This window comes from Opisthocomus hoazin, chromosome 4 (assembly GCF_030867145.1).
Source record: "Opisthocomus hoazin isolate bOpiHoa1 chromosome 4, bOpiHoa1.hap1, whole genome shotgun sequence".
Taxonomy (NCBI): Eukaryota; Metazoa; Chordata; class Aves; order Opisthocomiformes; family Opisthocomidae; genus Opisthocomus; species Opisthocomus hoazin.
The window spans coordinates 27,509,139-27,530,163 of NC_134417.1; the positions used below are offsets into that span (position 1 = coordinate 27,509,139).

Consider the following 21,025-nt stretch of genomic DNA (forward strand, 5'->3'; position numbering starts at 1 on the left):
AAGTTGAGGAGCAAATCTCTTTCTGCTGTGCCTACTACAGACAAGACGAAGTGTGTGGGGGATTATTCAGTGGTGATATCAGCCTCAAGCAGTTGTATCACACAAGCTGAAATTCTAGGTGCTAGAAAAAGCCAGAAAGTCAGCACCTCTCATCTTCTGCCACGCTGTGACAACCAGAACGCAGCTGAGCACTGTAGGACATGGTTTGAAGGTACATCCTTCCGTGGACTGAGCTCCACCACCTCCCATCAGAACCGCAAAAGGCCCGTCAGCTTTTACTTGCCTAGAAGCCCCGACAGCAGCGTGTATATGGCTGCAAGAGAGGCAAAAATGTCAGCAGGATGAACTACTGCTTGTTTAGAAATGGTGGACTGGAACATACAAACCAGCGTTTCACCTTGACATCAAATGTCTGGACAAGGTATTCAAAATTGAGACTTGAGACATTATTACGTACTACAGGTACTGCCAAGGCAAGGAGCGTGGGCTCTTCGCAAGGTCACATTCACAGCTAAAGAACAAAAAACCCCAACATTCCCTTACTGAAACACTTTCCAGCGTCATTGCTGAAGTCTAAGCTGGTCACAGTTAGAGGTTCACCAGATGTGATCAGCTCCAAATACCCTTCATAACAACCTCGATTATTCCCCTGAAGTCCAGAGGTTTCCTTCGCCAGGCATGCAACACCTAAAGACAGGCAACTGATTCTCAGATTTTTTTCAGGAGCAGAGGACACCACATCACCAGCTTCAGCAGATCTCATAGGACCAGTCTGGAAACAGTCCTGACAGATTTGCTAAAGGCAGGAGTTTCGGAGAAGCGGGCAGGAAAAGAAGGAAGGCACATGAAATGGAAATACTGCAGGTTTCCCTTCACAGCAAGTAAATGATGATTCTAGCGAAATTTATATTTCATGGAAAATAATTTGACCACCGCCCACAGGGAATAACTGCACTTCCATAACACAGTCCGGGATGAACAACTCCATACATTGTAGGATGATGACCGCACGACATCCCATTAGGATCATTTGACTAATAAAACCTGTTTATTGCAACTTCTGAACCGTTTGGGCTAAAATTTTACGTGCTTAGGGGTGCTTCAGTTGATTTTTGTGGGTTTCATTTATTCCATTTTGCTCAATTATCTGTGCATAACTGTTTCTGAAGATAGGAACAAGACAGATGCTTCATCTTTGTAAAACATGTTGAGGATCTTCTCTTTGAGGAGCTCTACAGCCCCCCACATTTGCAGTAGCACCCGGGACACAACACGTCCCCATGAAACCGTGCCTCGGTGCGTTCCAGCCGTTGGCCGATGGAAAAGAGATGACTGAGGACGCAGGCAAACCACTGTGGCTAAAGAACCTCAGCTTTCTTCTCTGAGGAGGCTCAAACCCAAGCTGAAAAATGAAGCTGGACTTTCTGTGGGGTTTAATCGAACCGGGCCGGGCTGGGCACAAAAGCTGCGAGGAAGGCGATTTCTCTCCAAGCCTTTCCAGCACGTTCTCTGCCTGAGTGAAACGCTGAAAGCGTGCAATCTAGACCACATAAAGTAGGTGTGCATTAAGGCGAACCACTGGCCAGAACGCAACACAAAACTGTTCGCGTGAACACCAGGTCTTGTGGTGCTGCGTACCCCAATTTTGCACCCGTTTGTTCTGACCCAATACTCACGTGAGCAGCACCACAGCATTCTAAAAAGTTTCCTCTTCCCCTCTGCCCTTCTCCGCCTCTGCTGCTCGTAGCTGCCCTAGCCTTTCCCTCTGCCACATCTTCCCCCTAACGTAACTTCTGGCTGCTTTGCACTGTTTCACTCTTCCACAACTTCTTTCCCTCCTCCCCTTAGTTTCTCCCATTCTTCAGGCCAGAAAATCCAGAAGCAAAGCGCTAGTGCAAGCTAGGAGTAGACAGGAGCCAACACCAGAGTTGCAGACGGGTACATCAGTGCGAGTGAGAAGAGCAGAAACAACTTCCAGGATGAAATTCTGCCACATATTTCCAAAAAGCAACTGCACATATTCCATATTGTCATACTGAGACAATAATTCATCGAAGCACTGCTAAGAACACCTTCTACAGCACTGCATTTTCATTGGAACAAGCTAATCGGCATAGGTTCAACTATTATCAGATTTCAGTGCAAGTTCTTTTTGCTATTAAAAACCTTGATAACATCAGCAAAACTAGACCTCGCTGCCTTCTCTCTCTGCCTCAGTGCAGTCTGGATACGTAACAGCATCACCGACCCTTTATTTTATCTCTGCTGCCTGCAGGTAACGACCCTACGGAGCTCTGCACTGGGCTGCTCAGCCCAGGCAGGACCAGCTCACGGTTTCAAACACTTGCTCTTTTACAACGTAAATGTGAATGACCCTTGATTCCTAAAGAACTGAGAAATCCAAGATGGACTCTTCCCTTTGCGTTTTCTTGCCTTGAGTTGCTAGCAACGGAATGGCGATCTCACCTCGCTTAAAGAGGCTGACTGTTATAAAACCATTAACATTTCTCAAAGAAGACTCTCCAAGGGCTGAAGATCAACAGCATAAAATGCTCAAAACCTGTAAGACAATGCTCTGATTAAATTGTTTCATTGGGTGTTTTAACAACATTAAGGGATACTCAACGGCTTAAACAAAGAAGCCTGCCCAGAAATCTTCAATAATATATTATGCTGTAGCCACAGAGCAAAGCAATAGAAAGGGAATTAAAGGGAGGATCTGACATAAAAGCACACAATTTGATTATTCACATTAGCTGTGTTTTGAAATGCTTTTTTTCTTCTTGCTAGGGTAATCAATACAACTCCGAGGGCAAAGGACACAAGTTTTCATTACTCTTGCCTTTTAAAGACGCCGTTTCGCCCTTTCCCACGTATCGCAGCGCAATTCTTTACTAAGCTGGTGGCAACACGGCTGCAATCATTGTCTGCAAATTTAATTCGGCGTGAACTTTCCTCGCTTTTGCATATTGATTCACATTTGGCAGAGCGTTCAGTCAAAGTCGAGCCTTCCATTCCAAAAGAGGCGGCTGAAGAAATACATATCTGTCTGTGTGTGTGCGTACGTATGGTTTGTACCCACCGATCCACTGTTCAAGCAAGGTTGAGGGAGCTGGGCTTCTTCAGCCTGGAGAAGAGAAGGCTGAGAGGGGACCTTAGAAATGCCTCTAAATATCTGCAGGGTGGGGGTCAGGAGGATGGGGCCAGACTCTTTCCAGTGGTGCCCAGCGACAGGACAAGGGGCAACGGGCACAAACTGAAGCAGAGGAAGCTCCAACTGAACAGGAGGAAGAACTTCTTCCCTCTGAGGGTGACGGAGCCCTGGCCCAGGCTGCCCAGGGAGGCTGTGGAGTCTCCTTCTCTGGAGATATTCAAGCCCCGCCTGGACACGGTGCTGTGCAGCCTGCTCTGGGTGACCCTGCTTCGGCAGGGGGTTGGGCTGGGGGACCCACAGAGGTCCCTGCCAACCCTGACCATGCTGGGATTCTGTAATAAACACTGTCACTACCATTTTATCATGATGTTATAAAACTCTTCTCATACAGGTTCCGTGGCAACGCTTTAACTCACGCCTCCGCCCCTCACCCCTCTCCCTCCTTGGTTTCAATCCAAGGGAGATGGCGGGTGCTTGTTCGGGTCTCCCTGCACAGCCGAACACCAGAAATAGGGAATTTTAAACCCTACAGGCAGACAGAGCTCTGGGCAGCTGGCGCAAGTTTGTTCATCACGTATTTGGGAGATTTTTGGCGAGTAAAACTCTCTGAATGCACTCGTGGATTGTTACTATGGGAAGAGCTCAGAGTAGACCACGTGAAGCTTCTAGCTAGCAGATACTTTCTTCAAAAGGAAAATACTCATTTGTCTTTCAATAAAACTATTGATACACATACTACACTACTTCAAGTAGCTGCGAGACTGAAGCTGTGTTCAGCCTCTGAAACAATTCTTTCGGGTGAGTTCGAGGGTAAAAAAGCACGTTTCATTGCCAGGATGGGCAACACCCTATCGTGGATGGGACACAGCAAGCTGCCCACTCTGCCCCCAGTTCATGCTGGGTCCACCTCCCAGTAGCAGCGTGGTCAGGCATAGTCCTGCCTGACTGGGCATGTACGGAAGCAACGCGGCTTCGGTGAGAACAGAAAACAACCTTGTCTCCAAAGAGTGCATTTTCATAATATCACCTTTTTTTTTTTTTTTTTTACAAAAAGAAATTTCTTGAAATCCTGAGAAAGCATGGATGGTTGAAGATATTTGTTCTCCAAAAAATTAAGCGAACACTTGTTCTACCCTTTTGTACAGAGCACATAATAAATTACATCTTAAAGATTTTTTTAAAAAAAATCTTTTTAGATAGCTACAGCTGAGAAAACCTTTCAAAATAATAGTGTTTAGAAAAATAGAACATTTTGAAAATAATGGTATTTAGAAAAATAGAATTTTAAGAGATAAAGTCATCTTATTATTACAGAAGTTTATCTTAAAGTCTGTTTATCAAGAGCATTCTCATAGGCAGAAACTATTGTCGTATAAAATCCTTTCAAACACTGAAAGCAGCCAAACAGCCCCCAGTACCTTTTTTTAAAAATACACATATCAAAATTTCACAAAACAAAGAAGCACGAACAATACAAAAAAGCAAAAGAATAATGCCTATTTTTGTAGAAATTCTTACTGGTAGTCTCGTAAGTATGAGAACTCCTCTGAAGTCACACACAAGTTCTTATTAAATGATAGGTGGCCATCTTTATAAAAAGCCTAATGCAATTGCACCACTGGGGGGGGGGATCTTGAAGTTACTATGTTTTATCTGCTATATTTTAAGATTTATTCAGTCAACACCTCATAATCATCTCTAAATCTAATGGGACACAAATACATTTCATCACAGATGAAAATCTTCAGCGACTGCTAAAATGAAAATCAAGAAATTATTACAAACTCGTTGGCTCTCAGCATGCATTAATCAGAAATCATCATAAATCCGCATGCTTCTTCAGACAGCGCATTAGTCACCCAGTTTGGTATGATAACGACAGTGACTAATGGGCCCGGAGTTAGAAGGGTCAATCATAAACTCATCAAATGCCTCATTTAATTTCTAATTTGGACAAACACAATTTGTTTATGGGAAAGATATCAGGTGTTCTTGAATGAATAATGGCTATGAAACCAAACTCCATTAATCAGCGCTTGATTACAAATGACTTGGAGATTGTTTGTTCTAATTTCGTTCATTTGGGTCAACAAAGAAAACATGAGCAGACAAAACCGCTTGGAAAAAATAGCACACTTCGTCCTCTGTATTCAATACAGTTGTGATAAATATTCTTTAAATAACTGCAAAACAAGAAGTTTATTACCCATAGTAAATACTCTTCTTGGTTCAAGTTAAAAAATTAACATGCTTGATTTACAGGAAGATCATGGAGGCACGAAACAAGATCTTCAGGTGCTGGGCGACTGCGCGCTGAATTCCGAGCTGAATTCCCTATTTCAGGTTTTCCTGAAGGGACGAATATGAAAAGCATAAAAATGGCAGGTTTTGAGTTCCACTTGCTGTGAAATCTTTCAAGAAAATGACGCAAACTAACCTCTTCCACAAGCAGGCGAGGGAGCGCAGCAGAACTGACGGTGGACCAAGAGGAAAAAACGCCCAGGGATCTGCGCGTACCAAAGTTCACAAACTCCTGCTGTGTTTTCACAGAATTCCAGCATGGTAGGGGTTGGAAGCGACCTCTGTGGGTCATCTAGTCCAACCCTCCTGCCGAAGCAGGGTCACCTACAGCAGGCTTTCCGGGCTTTAAGATCTACACACCCACCCCGCATGCCGTTAGCATTCAGCAATAATTCCACATGTCACTACCGTGCAGAAGAACTGAAGAAGTTCCTCCAAGGTTGGCTGCGAGAACTGGGGCTGTACCCAGGAGGAGCTGTCACCAGCACCAGTAGGGACACCACGTTGCGTTTGGAACGCCCGCTGCCTCCAGGTCCCAAGCTCTCACAGCACCGAGCCCCCGGCTCAGGGCAGCCCCCATGCCCTGAGCTGGAACCACCACCTGCAGACCCTCGGAGCGGTATGAGTGCAGGACGTCCAACGACATCCCACAACCGAGAGACCACCTTGGTGGAGAGACGCCTTTGCGTTCCTCCGCTCCGTGCAGACCAAACCAGCTCTCTGAACCCTCCAAAGACAAACTCGCAGAAGACCCCAGGAGGTTTAGCTGACAGGCAGCAGGCACCAGCGACACTTAAAGCCACTTAAAGCAAGACTGTTGGGTGTAAAGGCATTTCTTTCCAACGGGGATTTTGAGACAGAACGGGCTGCGCTGTACAACATCAAAATGAACTCTGTCAATATCTGGCTCTTAAACTTACAGTATTTTGTGCAGCAGCACTGACAAACACCTTTGATTCACCTTTGAGGGGCCTAGAGCATCTCTCCTACGAGGAGAGGCTGAGGGAGCTGGGCTTGTTCAGCCTGGAGAAGAGAAGGCTGAGAGGGGACCTTCGAAATGCCTCTAAATATCTGCAGGGGCGGGGTCAGGAGGACGGGGCCAGACTCTTTCCAGTGGTGCCCAGGACGAGGTGCAACAGGCACAAACTGAAGCAGAGGAAACTCCAGCTGAACATGAGGAAGAACTTCTTCCCTCTGAGGGTGATGGAGCCCTGGCCCAGGCTGCCCAGGGAGGCTGTGGAGTCTCCTTCTCTGGAGATATTCCAGCCCCGCCTGGACGCGGTGCTGTGCAGCCTGCTCTGGGTGACCCTGCTTCGGCAGGGGGTTGGGCTGGGTGACCCACAGAGGTCCCTTCCCACCCCTGCCATGCTGGGATTCTGCGATTAGAAGTCTACCATTCTCTATGAGTATATACTTAAATATGGTAACAACAATTAATCTGTATCTGCAGTTCAGGCACATTTGCTTCACACGTAGCAATGTGAATTTCTGGACAACCCTGAAGTCCTCTCCCAGTTGAAAAAATAACAGCAGATAGAGCACCAGTTACAATTTCTAATCTCAGTCTAGAGGTCAGGAGGAAACGAGGATGACATGGTCACGCGTGGGACCAAGTGCTGGGACACAGGCACGTTCCTGCTCCACCACAGACTACATGCAACCGCTGGCAAGGCATCAAAACACCCTGAAACTGCTGCTCTACCTCAAAAGGGCACTGTGAGCTAAAAATCCATTCACAGAGTATTAATTTATTAAATGATAGGTGCCTTGGAAATGCCAACCAGCTGGAGGATGAGCAAGGCCTCCTATGATTCCCACCACACTCCAAAACTCGCAGCATGCACCATCACAACAGTGAGAAGGAGCAAGGGCCTTGTATTTCTTTTCCACTTCTTTCTGAGGGAGGGATTCCAGCACGCTCCTCATCTGGAAACTGGACAGAGGGGCCCTAAACGCTCAAACCCACACCTCGTGCCCACTAGCCTGAGCCAGTGCTGCCGAGCAGATTGAGCACTTTAAAGCCCTTTTCTGGGCATCCATGCTATAAAATCCAGCCAAATGCTCTCTGGTTTCACACGTAGACGATCTAAACTGAGGTTGGTAAGCGTCCAAAGACGTGGAGGGGATGCCATCACAACGGAGCCTAGGGGCACATGTTCTGGGCTAGAAACGTGCAGATATGGTACTTGGGGACATGGTTTAGCAGGCATGGGGGTGGTGGGGTGATGGCTGGACTTCATGATCTTACAGGTGTTTTCCAACCTTAATGATTCTATGATTCTAATGCTGTAACAACAACAGACCAATGCAGGCACCTATACAGAGCAGATGGGTCAACAGATCAGGGAAAATATGAGAAATAACTATTTTGCTATCAATATTAAGACACAACATTCCCTATAAGGCTTGCTCGAACAGAAACTAGCCGCACAACCACATATGGTTTCCGCAGCCTAAACAGTGTATAATTAAATTACTGGGCAAAGTTGCTAAATATGAATTGATACAAAACTTGAGCTAACTGAAAAATTGTCTTTGACTTAAGATCAATAGCAGGACTGAAAGATTCATCTGCACATAATTAGCACACATATTTGCATCAAAATCATGTATACCATATGCTACAATATTACTGAAAACCCATTAGTTCTAATGTAAGCCTGAGATACTTTTGTTTCTCGGTAGCACAAAAAAAAAAATCTCTGATGAAAATCTAACAAAAACCCAGAACTTCTAAAAGCTTCAGAATTATTTCTAGAAGGCAATAAATGTTCATTAACTAATAAAGTGACTGTAAAGTCTACTTATCTGCTCTGTTTTACATTATGGCATCCCTACGTTAGCAACTACCCATCGGTTTCTTAAACTAGAAGAAAAATACACATTCTACAGAAACGGTTCAAAGAATTTTTTTTTTAACCTCTCGTAAGAACCTAAATAGGTTCATGAAGCAAATAGCTTTTAGACACCAATACAACGGTATTATAAATTGCAAAAGTTAATTACTTTCTTCCAAACACGTTTTGTTCTCCACCCAAATTTGTTCAATTAAAATTCCCTATTTCTTCAGCAATCATGAAAATGAAGTTGAATTATTTATTGAAGTAATTATTGATTAATCAAGTGTTTGCTTTGCTCACCAATGACACAAAACAGGTGCACTTCAAAATCACATACTCCGCAAGGACAAGACCATTAACATGCTAAAAAAAATAATTACTTGGAGTGATAACTCTTTTTTATCCAGTTGTCGGCTTGCATGCAGGAAGTATTATTTTTTTAGTAGTCTAATGAGATTACGTAGCTTTGCCAACAAATTAGGTGCAAAAAATATATGAAGAGATGTGTTTAATGTCCAGCTCTATAAGCCTTGGGCATGGCTTGCGAAGCCCGCTGGTGCAGGCTGTCCAGGTAAGCTCAAACACTTTCTGCACCTTTCTGAAATTCAGTCTTAAAATACCCGCAATTGTCATAAAACACACAACATAAAAATTAGTTGCCATAAATTTATTCCAACATACAGTATCTTGCTGGGGTTTTTTAATCATTTAATTCTTCTATGCCTCAGAGCTTGTTCAAAAGTGCTCTTTCTGCCGACGTCGCCAACTAAATAGTTATTGACACAGAAATCTGCTGAGTAGGAATCAGCAGCTGACCTAGAAACTGGGTTCACTAACTCCATAATTAGATGGGTTTCCTAAATTAGCTAGTTTTCAAGAACCGGACAAAACCTTCTATGGACCTACAGCAGAAAGATCTGCTAGGAAGACCTCCGAGAACTCCCTCCACACCACGGAGGTCCATCTGCTATGGTGATGCTGTCTGAGCAGGACCGAGCAGATGAAAACAAACAAAGAAGAATTCAGCACGTCACCCATCAGCAGTTGTGACCTGATCTGTAGGGGATGGGGACAGGACTACAGACGGAAGAATAAATGTTCAGATCCCTGTGGAAAGGATGAGCTCGCTGACAGCCCTGAAGTCCAGAAAAACAAAAAAACAACACCCTTCTCTGGAGCTGTGAAGAGCTACCCAACCTTTCACTCCACAACTTGGAAGAGACGGAGCGTTCAGCACGTCAGATCGGCAGAGGAATCAGGCAGCACAGCAAGCCTGGACGACTTGGGACAGCTCATGAGCGTGATTCCAGTTTATTTTCCTTTGAAAGAACTCAGGCAGGGAACAACAACAAACCTGACAGGCTGGTCCAGACCGACTGCAGCTCCAAACTCCCACCAGACTTAGCAGTTTTGTAGACCACGAAAGAATCACCAGCCTTCCTCGTCTTACAGCGAGATCTCTTCTTGAATCCTTCAGACAGCAAATGTTTTGTCAAAAAATAACCATAAAGCTTACTTATCAAAATAGAGACGATGCGTACCCATCAATTGTGTCAAACTATAGTCCTTCATTAGTCTATGTATTATGCAAAGCGTATTCTTGAAAATTAAATCTTCTACTTATGTCTAGACTCTTGGAATATAAGGAAAAAAGTCAAGAACACTTTATCTACTGCAGGACACCTCTATCTGTTGTGATCTCGCTAGTACAAAGCTTAAAAAACCTAGGATGATGTGGGTAGAAAAGTCTGCAAATGGGAAATTCAGGTCTGTAAACAAACTTCTGAGGACACAAAATTATTGTGAAAAGATGCAGAATTTTTTGATTCATTTTAGTGGAAGAAGCTGCAGTTTTATTTATAGCGATCCTGCAAAAGGAAGAGAATAATCAGATACTCAGAAGACTTTTGGATTGCCTTAAGCACCTGATGCCCTCTCTTCAAAATCTGAATGCAAGAGAAATCAAGGCTCTTGACTGCCTATGACGGCTTGGATTTAAGATGGTGTTAACAAACACTTCCAAGCAATAATTTGTGACTATAAGCACAAGATGACAACTTTTTTGTTGTTGTTGAATAATGTCTAAAGGAACTCCATGGTATCAGCTATTTTTAGGAACTTGAGAAAGAAGGATTAAAAAAAAAAAGAAATAACTCATTGTAGATCAAATTGTTGAAAACGCATATTCACTATAGAAGAATAAAATGCTCTATGAGCTTCCTGGGTTAAGCTCTTCCTTAAGCTCCTGCTTGATCTTCTGGCAGAAAAGTACTTCTGAAGGACTCAGCTTCGCTGGTGGGGTTAATGGAGTGACACCAAGGAAGCAAAATAGGTTGTGAAACCCACAGACGTGGTTTCGGCCGCTCATCTCCAATAACGAACTGAGAGAAGTGGGGGGAATATTCGGACCTCCTGCCAAAGCCTCAACTAGTTGGCTCTAAGTGCTTGGAAAGACAGACGGAATGAGACATCAGGCTGATGAACGCGATTCAGATTTGGCATTCTGGGTACCAATAAACAGCGCGCTCCATTTCCCTTTCCGAGCAGTGGGAGGAAATATCACCCAGGTTGGACAGAGCTGGATAAGAGCAATACTCTGTTGTGACTCAGTCCAAGAAGCTCGATCGTTCTCTCTTTGTATGCCAACCGGTACATGCGAAAGGATCACCACGTACGCCTGCGTGTCAACCAGCAAGGCTGCAGATGGGGGAATCCATCTTGTGGCCTTCGGTTTTTGCAGTTCTGAAATGCAAGATGCTACCGGTTCACCCATTTATTTATTTCCTGTATTAACCAATGATGAATAAACCTCTCTGGTTAGTACAAACCACATTTAACCAAACCATTACTCACCGCTGCCAGCCCAAACCTTGACCAGTGCCAAACACCACACCTGTGCCTGGGGTTGTCCATCCCTCTACCAGTCAACCATGAATGTTATCAAACATCCGCAAATAAATAGATCATTATCTTCCCATCTCTCTACCAGTTAATTCTTAATGTCACCTAACATTTGCAAATAAATAGATACTTATCTTAGGATTTAAACACTATTACTGCTTCGGCAGGGGGGTTGGACTAGATGACCCACAGAGGTCCCTCCCAACCCCGACCATTCTGTGATTACTACTGTGGGCACATTGCAATGGAAACGCCTCACGCGCATTTCCAGAACAATCGTTCTGTCTTTCCCCCTCCTATCCTCCCCTTCACGTCACTCTCCAGTTCTCTGTTTCATTCTCAAGTTTTCGGCATCACTCGCTCACATGAGCAACACAGGGAGGCAAAACAGCAAAGTCTTCTGCTCCTGACCAAATCCCAGCCATAAGGTGAAGAGGGAACAGGGCAGGAGTATTGAAACGACAGCAGCATTAAGGCAGAAAAACCCTAAACGGCAAATTCCGGGGGCTACCAGCAACCAACGCTTGTAGTTGAAACCACAGCAGCATGGGAATGGCAGTTTCTCCTCATATTTATTTCTGAAAACATGAAAAAAATTCTGGCCTCCTCAAGCCAACCTTGCAAAGCCAGCTTCATGATGTCTAAAACGTCTTTTAATCCACTTTTTGTTTGTTTTAATGTTTTAACAGCTTGTCCTCAGTACAATAGCATGATGCAATTTTAATCTCCAATAATTACCACACGCTGGCTTGTAGCCTGCAGTGTAAGAAAACCCAGGTCCCCGTGCCTGAAGGCGAGGAGCGCTGGAGTCCCGGGAGCAGGTCCTGCAGCATCCCTGCCCGGGAGCTGCGGCCTCGGCAGGGATGCTCGGACCCAGGGCCCGCTCGTTCGGCTGTGACTTTCACCAGGACCAGATTCCTACTCCTTCCAGTTCTCCTTAGCTTGGGGTTCAAGGAATGCTGCACAAAACACCTTTAAAAACACCCCTAGCGCCTACATCCATGTTTGCCATCTAGAGGAAAGGTAGTTCAGAAAGGCATCTTTGCTCAGCAAATTGAGATTTTTACATAAATAGAAGTAAATTCAGTTATCCAAAGTGTCAACAGACACGACTCAAGACAAATGTTTGAAATCGATACAAGTAAGAATTTTATATTGAATCAAACTGAACATACCCACTTAGTAATTATAGCAATCTCTTCTTCACTATTCAGCAACTTTTAAGCTCATTACAAGTTCAAATTCTTATCATTTCTGGGGAAAGCATTATTTTAAAAGCTCTTTTTAAATTTCCATGAAACAGGTAAAATATTTTACCTACTGTTTCATCCTTTGTGCATGTACACCAACACGTGTCATCCATCCTTCTAAAATTCTTTGCATAATTAGAAATCCAAACCAAGGCCATGAAGTTTTCAGAAGAACAGAAATAGTAAAATCAAAAGAAAGCCGTAATCAAAATGAGAAATCCATAAACATTTTATACACTTGGCATTTAAACATAAGCACCAATAAATGGAAATTTTTCATACTTGTTGCCACCTGCCTGCCTTATGCGCAGCTAGAAAAAAGTAGAGGCCATCCTATTTAACTAAACAGTTTTTATTAAAGTCAAAGAAAAGCAAAAATCTATGAAGTAGCAAGTGATCCTATTAGTTCCACCAGACTAAAATCATACAGTCTACGTATGTGGTCCTTTCAGCCACATCTGTTATGAGCCATTTTGATACCAGCAAGTAGCGAATATTTGACCATTGATTTATCAGGCACTGAGTGCAAATGAGGATTTTTCTCCCCAATAACATGTGTTACAATGGGTAGATTAAAAAAAAAAAAATAATGCAATAAACACTTGCATCTTTACAACAGCCGAGGCCACAGTACTTGTTGTATTCAATGATTTTTCTTTTGAAGGAATATGTAAAATGTAATAAAGACGCATGGTACAAAATTAAAGGGAGCAATCTGATAGTATAATTCAAAGATAATGAGTCAAATATCCAATATCCAGAACTGCTGCCAAACAGATCTGATAAATGCTCGATGCTTATGATTCATATTCATCAATTTTCACTGCATATTGCTAACATCACATTTGTGCCTCAGTTCTGAAGTTTCCTTTAAATAAACTCCGTCAAGAATTCTTTGCACAGAAATGCTCTATTCTTGAATGCTCTTTCCGTGATAGATTGAAATGCAGAGTCTAAAAATAGATCAGTCACTTATTTCAGCTCTAGACCTTTGAAAAGCCAGATCAATTGCCTTTTGTCATCGTCTTTATGCGGAGAGTAAGAAATTTCTGCTTATCACCATAGAAAAACTCCCCGACTACTCCGGCACAGGCAGCCGAATTGATAGTTAGAACCGTCCACACGCTGCTTCTTATTGCTACGTTTACATTTTGGAATATTCATCCACAGTTTAACCTTTACGAGAAAACACGGGTGCCACCCAACAACCAACGGCACAAATTAACGCCTTTGAAGTTCTGAGGTGTTCTGTTCGGCTGGCGGGTTTTGGGAAGGCAGGGTTCGACACGGGGCAAACTTTTTCCTTAAAACGAGCGATAGGAGCAAGCAACCGTTTAACACGAAACCTCGGCTGAAATCTTCCGCCCTTCTCCGTCTCTCGATAATGAAGTCTGGGAAAGCAATCACAGACACCCAAGTGGTTTGGCAAGGGTAAGTGACAGAAGCTCAGCTAAATCCTCTGTTGACACTGGGGATTAGCCGGGTAGATTGTGCACCGCGACCGGAGCTGTCGATGGTCAAGGGAACCCGCTCCCCGTCCGCCCGTGGGGCAGCCGCACAAAGCCCCGTCCTGGTAGGAAGTGACCCATGAACATATCCCCACGAAGGGTTTATACAAAGCCAGTCTGCCTCACAGAAACTCCATATGACCATTAACCGCCCTGCCAGGAGGCCTAATTACAGGTCTACAGAGCCCAATAACAAAAGCCGAAGAGCTTTAGCCTAGGGATGATCTGCTTTATACTGACTTGAGAGAGTCCATATAGACTGACAAAAAGAAAGAGGTTTAGCTTTAAAATTCTCCCAAGAGACAAAGCATTGTAGCGAAGTCTGGAAGGCCCACATGCAACATACTTCAGATAGGCTTAAACGCGCCACCCTTTCAAAATTAACATTCACCCATTGCCTGCTTAACATCTGCTCAAACATGGCGAGTCGCCGGGATATTGTTCGGGGATGCTAAAAAGGCTTTCTGGGATCTCGGTATTAAGAAGGGTAAGCAAATAAAGTCGTGCAAATATAAATTTATAGCTGAGATCGACCACTTCTACTGAGTGACAGTTTTTATAAATGAAAACTCCGTTGCCTTAAAAATTGAATGGGAGCGCTTCGGTATCTTCAAGCATTACCCTGTTCAATGTGAACAAAGACACTGACATTAATCTACACCAACAAAGAAAAAAAATTATTTAACGAAGTGCATAGCAAAGTCAGCATGAATGAAGGACGTGGAGACAAAACTTCTTGACAGCAATTCCTTGCCTGAATACGAAAACAGCCATCTTCCCCTCTGCTCCTTCTAAATACAGGTGAGTATTTTTTATTTTACCAGCTCTCCCACAACGAGACACCAGAACTCACAGTTCCCACCCCCAAAATGCACCAGCAAAATAAATAAACCCAGTTTAAGCGTATAGTTTACTATTTGCTATCTTTTGGCTTTTAGAGAAACCCATTGCTATTTCCTAAATTAGTATCCAAGTTCGATTCTAACCGCAGATGTTCCCAAGCTACCAAATGTCCACAAGTGCTGCCTAAATGTCTACAAGTCCTGCCGAGGCTGCAGCCGATCGGTCGGCCCCTGGACCTTCCTCCCCTAAAATAAAGCATCTCTGGTGAGGAAGAAAGCAGTGAAGAGTGAAGTGAACACAATAACATATCATTAACTTTAATTTTAAACTATAGCCACTGTACTAGGACAGGACTTGGAAGAGCCTGACATGCTGAAAGCACTTTCAAACCTCTGTTCTGTAGATCCATAACGTTATTAATGTATTCCAACATACCACTGCCTCTTGCCTGAAAAGCCACAGGGATAAAGCCACACAATTTCCATGTCAGTAGGTCGATGTGAAGCAAAAAACCGTACGGGCAAACACCTTCAGACTGGGAAGACAGCTCTAACAGGAGAACACTCCACTGAAACACCACAGGAATAAAGCAAAACAAGGGCTATCTAAAGCTTTTGGTACCTGAGCTCTTTGGAAACCGCAGCCCTCACAAAGTGCCTCTTGTCCGGAGCCAACGCCGTTGGCCGCGGCGCTTGGAGGAACGCGGGGTTGGCTGTCCTGCTCACACGAACCACGCGCAGCCAGCCTTCGGACCGGCATTTCCTACGCCTGGAGAAAGCCTGGGAATTCCTGCTTCTACATCCAAACAAAATATCCTCGGACATGCTGACCTCTGAGAAAGCAACAGCCCAGATGCCTTCTCTTCAACAACACACAGGGATATTGCATGCAAACACCTACCTGTCCCCATGCCCAACTGGATGTCAACCCCGACATCAAAGCAGTTGACATCGTACGTTCCAGGTACCCAGAGAAGTTTCAAATGCAGCAGCTAACAGTTGCAAAGCTGTCTCATTGCTTACAGGCAATTTCGTGTCTCAGAACGAGCATCCCATAGCACTCGCATTCAATTTTCCACGCGTACACAACAAACCCACGTCCCGGTCCCTCCTCCTCCTCCCCTGCGCTGCTCTTCCCGACGGCAGCAGCACCGACAGAGGATACGGTGGAATTTAGACTGTTCGAGGGGGCTAAAGAAAAGGGAAATTTAGATCGTAAAATAAAGAAATTCAATTTGAAACATCATGCTGCTGTGGTGAATACCATATTCTAAACTCCCGGTTTAGATGAAGGTGTTGCTGGGGAGGTGTTGCTAAATTTGCAAGCAAACTTCAAACCCTGCCGTCAGCCAGAATGCAGAGTCAGACTGCTCTCACAGCACATGCCGGTATTTTACAGACAAACCAGCTTCAGTTCACGCACATTAACATTTATTATACGTTGTCCCCTTCCACAGTTGGATACCCTTTGCTATATTCGAGTGATGTTCATCCAAAAGCATTTCCAGTATATTAAGAACAAAACAAATGTGTTCAGTAAGCTAAGTGAATTATCTCTAGGTTAATTCTTTCAAAGTGTAGTAAGATATGGAAATCTTCAGAATGGAATGAGCAAATCCATTCGAATCCAGACCATCTGAGCAAATGTTAGATTGCTGTGGGAGGCGTGGAAACAGCAGGGAACAGGGAACGGCGGTTCCAGCGCAACCGCCCGTCAGCCGAGACAAACGACGCCATGTCCTCCCAAACGCCCTGCTGACACGGGTCGGTCACTTTGCGCCGTCGCAGAAGGGAAGGCTCCTGTGGTTGGCCAGACCATGGAGGACCATGGTGTTGTTAACAACCGCTAAACTGCGGATAACACGTTTGGAATAAAGCTCAGCCTTCCTCCCCACTTACAGCTCCCATCAGCTGCACAGCCAGACGTTCTGCAGGTAACTCACGAGTTGGGGATGGGTCCTGCCTCCAGCGCTACATCTGCAAACAACAGCTGTGTTCATCATCACTAAACTACCGATTTAAATCCACATGACAGTCAATTAAATCACACGGCATCACGCTTCGACAGCAACGGTTAACCTGTGGATTGTGAACTCCTCAAAAAGCTGCTCAGTAACTTCAGCAAGATGCATGCTTTGGAAGGGAACTGCATTTCCTTGCAACCTGATAAAGCAAATCAATGAATGTGCTACGAGGATGAGGAGGGGACTGGAGCATCTCTCCTGTGAGGAAAGGCTGAGGGAGCTGGGCTTCTTCAGCCTGGAGAAGAGAAGGCTGAGAGGGGACCTTAGAAATGCCTCTAAATATCTGCGGGGGGGGGTCAGGAGGATGGGGCCAGACTCTTTCCAGTGGTGCCCAGTGACAGGACAAGGGGCAACAGGCACAAACTGAAGCAGAGGAAGTTCCAGCTGAACAGGAGGAAGAACTTCTTCCCTCTGAGGGTGACGGAGCCCTGGCCCAGGCTGCCCAGGGAGGCTGTGGAGTCTCCTTCTCTGGAGATATTCCAGCCCCGCCTGGACGCGGTGCTGTGCAGCCTGCTCTGGGTGACCTGTCTAAATTTAACAATGTCACAGACCTCATATGTGGGTTGGGGAATTTTGGGGACCCGGATCGTGATGATGTACAGCCCATAAGTACCTTTCACACATCTCCCAGGTGTTAAATTAAAACCTGAGGTGTGATAGATGTGAGCAGTATGCACAAATTGTGCTTTTTTAGGTCAGTGCCATCACATCTATTTCATAATTATATGTTTCAAAGATTTGTTAAAAGTTATGGAGGACAATGAATGCGTTTGAAGCTACGCAATACACAAGGCTAGGCGCATTTTTGATAGAAACAGCAGCAATGTGATGTGGGGTATTCCTTAAAACCTTAAACCAGAATGTTTCTATAAGGGGGGGGCGGAATAAAAATGGCATTTCTTGGAAACTGCTGTTTGTAAGTTAAAAATACATATATGAGAGGTGAAAGCTGAACTAAAGACAAATACGTATTTGTTACAATGCATATGAAATACTGAAAGCTTTCCTTTTTGCGTGACAAACTGACAAAGCTTTAATGGGAAAATTAAGATATAGAAATTCATGAGGCTTACAAACCTCGCCACAGACTACCACTTTAGCGCATTAAATCGTTATTTTAACAATCTGAAGACAAACGCAAGTACCTCAAGAACCTCCAGTAATGCTGTATAAAAGGATCATTATTCATTTATAAATTTATTTTGATCACCACAGTCCTAAGCAGCGCATCAGAGCGCGCAGCTCGTGTAAATCCCCGTCTGGGGAGCGGGTGAAGAGCGGACACGAAGCTCGGCGGTGAACCCCGCGCAGAGCGCTCTGAGCTTTAGCGTGGACTTACATAAATTCGCAAAAAGACAGGGGGAAAGGACTCATCTCATCTCTGGCACAACAGGACAGCCATTTCTTTAAAGTTTTAAACCTGGCACTAAACTACAGGATTACTCCAATCTTCATTTAAATTAAAGGATCCAAAATGAAAAGCAGTTCCCAAGCCCCACATCTTGCCTTCCTCCTCACTAGCGCTAGCCTAAGCAGGAGTGCTTCTCTCTGCAGACCAGCCTCTCCATCCAAGCCTTTTGGAAAGCTTGGACACATTTCTGCTACCACTTTGAATAAATAAATATATACATGCACTAATTCAGTTCAGTGCTAGAAAACAAAGAAACAAACCCAAATTTTTGAGAGAATGGAATAAAGTCTGGGTAGCAGCAGCAGCCAGAGGACAAACGCGTGAAGTCTGAGTGCTGCTTCTCAACAGCAAGCAAAAATTCCTTATTTTTATCTCCTCAAAGGGATTTGCTAAGTGCCAATGATGGTGCACACCGGTTGCATCTTACCCAGAAACTGAGTGAGCTACGGAGAAAGGGACTTAGCATTTCCCAAACAGAAAAGTATAAAATTACTATCTCGATACGTTTCATTTTCTGATATTACAAAAGTTCAACACATTTTTGAAGAATAGAATTTTACTTATAATAGCAGCACTTACCAGCGGCCTCAAGAACCAGCTGCAATCTAGCTTTGGCCTGTTCAGCAGGAGTCTGAAAAGAGAGGATTTATAAATCTTCACAACCGCACACTCAACACGCGAGGTCCCACGCTACCGGCGAGCTCCCACCGCTGCACGTGGTTCACTGCTATGCCCCATCCACCAAAACTTCCAGCCTGAAATGAGTCCCGTCACGTTCCAGTTAGAAACTGTCCGAAATTCCCAGAATTGACAGAAAATACAACCCCGATCGGGAAGCGCTGTGGGACCCTGACCAACGTGAGCAGCCATGGCCACGGCCAGGCTGAAGCCCACCTCCAGCTCCTTCTACAGTCCCCCAGCGGCAAACCCTCCCCGGCTCCTCAGTGACCCCGTTACACAGAAATATGGGGCTACTCAAGCACGCCCAAATTCTGGTTTAATATGATTAACATGGCAAGTTTTTCACACTTCTGTTCTCTGTTTTGATTTTTTTCCTCTCCTCAAGGTATTGCCTCACATCTGTTGGGTTGAGGAGCACGCTGTTGGCTGCGTACCCACTATGCTAATTCTTCCAAGGGATGTTTTACTGTGTCCAATGCGCTTGTCACCCCTCTCATTTTGAAGCCACTCAAACGTTTTCACAGTTAAACTCATACACAAACCACGTTTGTCACGCAGTTCAGAAGTTGATTATTTCTGTAAGCATCTGAGAAGTTTGGGAGGTTTCTGCTCTGCGCTGAAAAGAGAACACGACAGAAATTTGTGGTGGCAGCTCTCCCAGACAGATACTGCTACTGGAACATTTTTTCTGATAACCTAAGTCTAAGTTTGCACCCTTCCAGTTTCACCCCATTAGCCATACAAGTATTAATCATGGTAATCAGGCAAAGCTCTTCATTACGAATGCCCCAACTGAGGATGCTCTGGAGGGCAAGAGAGTCAGCTCTTCTCAATCGCTTTCAGCCAGAGACATCTCAGATTGCAGCGCACTCAGACACAGATTTTTACAGTAGGATTGATGTTGTACTAATATAAAATATAATCTGTATAAAGTGGCCTTTAATTCATAAAAAAAAACACTCTTGCTGCTTTTTAGGGGGTTATTTCTTTTTCTTTATTTCTTAATCCTTTGCTTTATGTTATGTCTACACCCACTAAGAAAGGCTAAGTGATGACAAGGAATAGTTCCATTTCTACCACAAGAATCAACAGCCTGCTCCTTTCATCAGCACGGACTACGAAAGATGTTACGTTAATCCACAGATTGAAAACGGAAATTTAAACAAAGATCCAGATTTTAGTTGTACGGGGGTCTAATATTTTTAGTTTAGACTTTTGCTAGTTGTTTGCACAAACACAAAGTTATTGGGCAAAGTTTCTTATTCTGACTTCTATCCCCGTGCTGCCATCAGAGTTGACCACTAATCTCAGTGGCAGCAAGAAAAATCTTGAAATTTATTGTAAAAATATATTCATAGTTCTTCCTCTTGCAGTGAACTAATTATTACAACATGTTTAGGCATATTAAATACATCACTAGAGGAAAGAAAGGAGATGAAGGAAAAGATCTGCTTTCCACCCGAACAAACTTGCCCAGCTTGCGAAGTTTCAGAACAGCCGTACTCGGGTTTGCGGTTTTTCCATTCCTACAGCAATGTGAGACTGAAAAAAAAATAACCACCAGGGTTACTTCGGTACGGCAAAATATTGCAGCTCAAGTTAGCGGAGAAGGAAGCGGGCTGGGCGTACCACACTACCTGCACTCGCATCTTCATGCGACCAGTGCAAGGCCTTGGGCAACCCCGTCCATAGGTGGATGCTGGCACCCAGTACCGCTTGCAGAACATGAAATCAGTTTCCTACACTCGTGTTCTCCTTTCTGCAGCCAAGTGCTCCATGAACTCGACGGACCCCACACCCCAGCGCTTCCCGGGCCACTTCGCATCCCCGCAGCCAGCCCGCGCATCGCCCCAGGCTGCGACTCACTCACCTGGGCTGCCCAACGCAGGCAGCAGCACCAGCCGGCGCGTTTCTAGGGCGGCTTTTTTCTCTAAGACTCAAGGCTGTCGCAAATGCTATGGCACGGATTGTATTAGGAGGTAGAAGAGAATTCCACTAATCCATTTCCATCCTTACAGCAGTTATCCAGTTAGATATTTAACAAAAATGCCTGGATCTCTCAAAGGGATCTCTTCTTTTTGGCCACGGAACAGTCTGTTTAGCGCTACAGACT

General features: G+C 44.5%; 1 protein-coding gene across 1 annotated transcript in view; it reads right to left on the reverse strand.

The window, feature by feature from the left end:
- The window catches only part of RSRC1 (arginine and serine rich coiled-coil 1), a 174,574-nt gene that overhangs the window by 60,960 nt on the left and 92,589 nt on the right, over positions 1–21,025 (reverse strand). Inside the window, exon 6 of the mRNA XM_075418409.1 lies at positions 18,811–18,862. Coding sequence (XP_075274524.1) covers positions 18,811–18,862 — 52 coding nt within the window. The remainder of the gene's footprint in view (positions 1–18,810; positions 18,863–21,025) is intronic.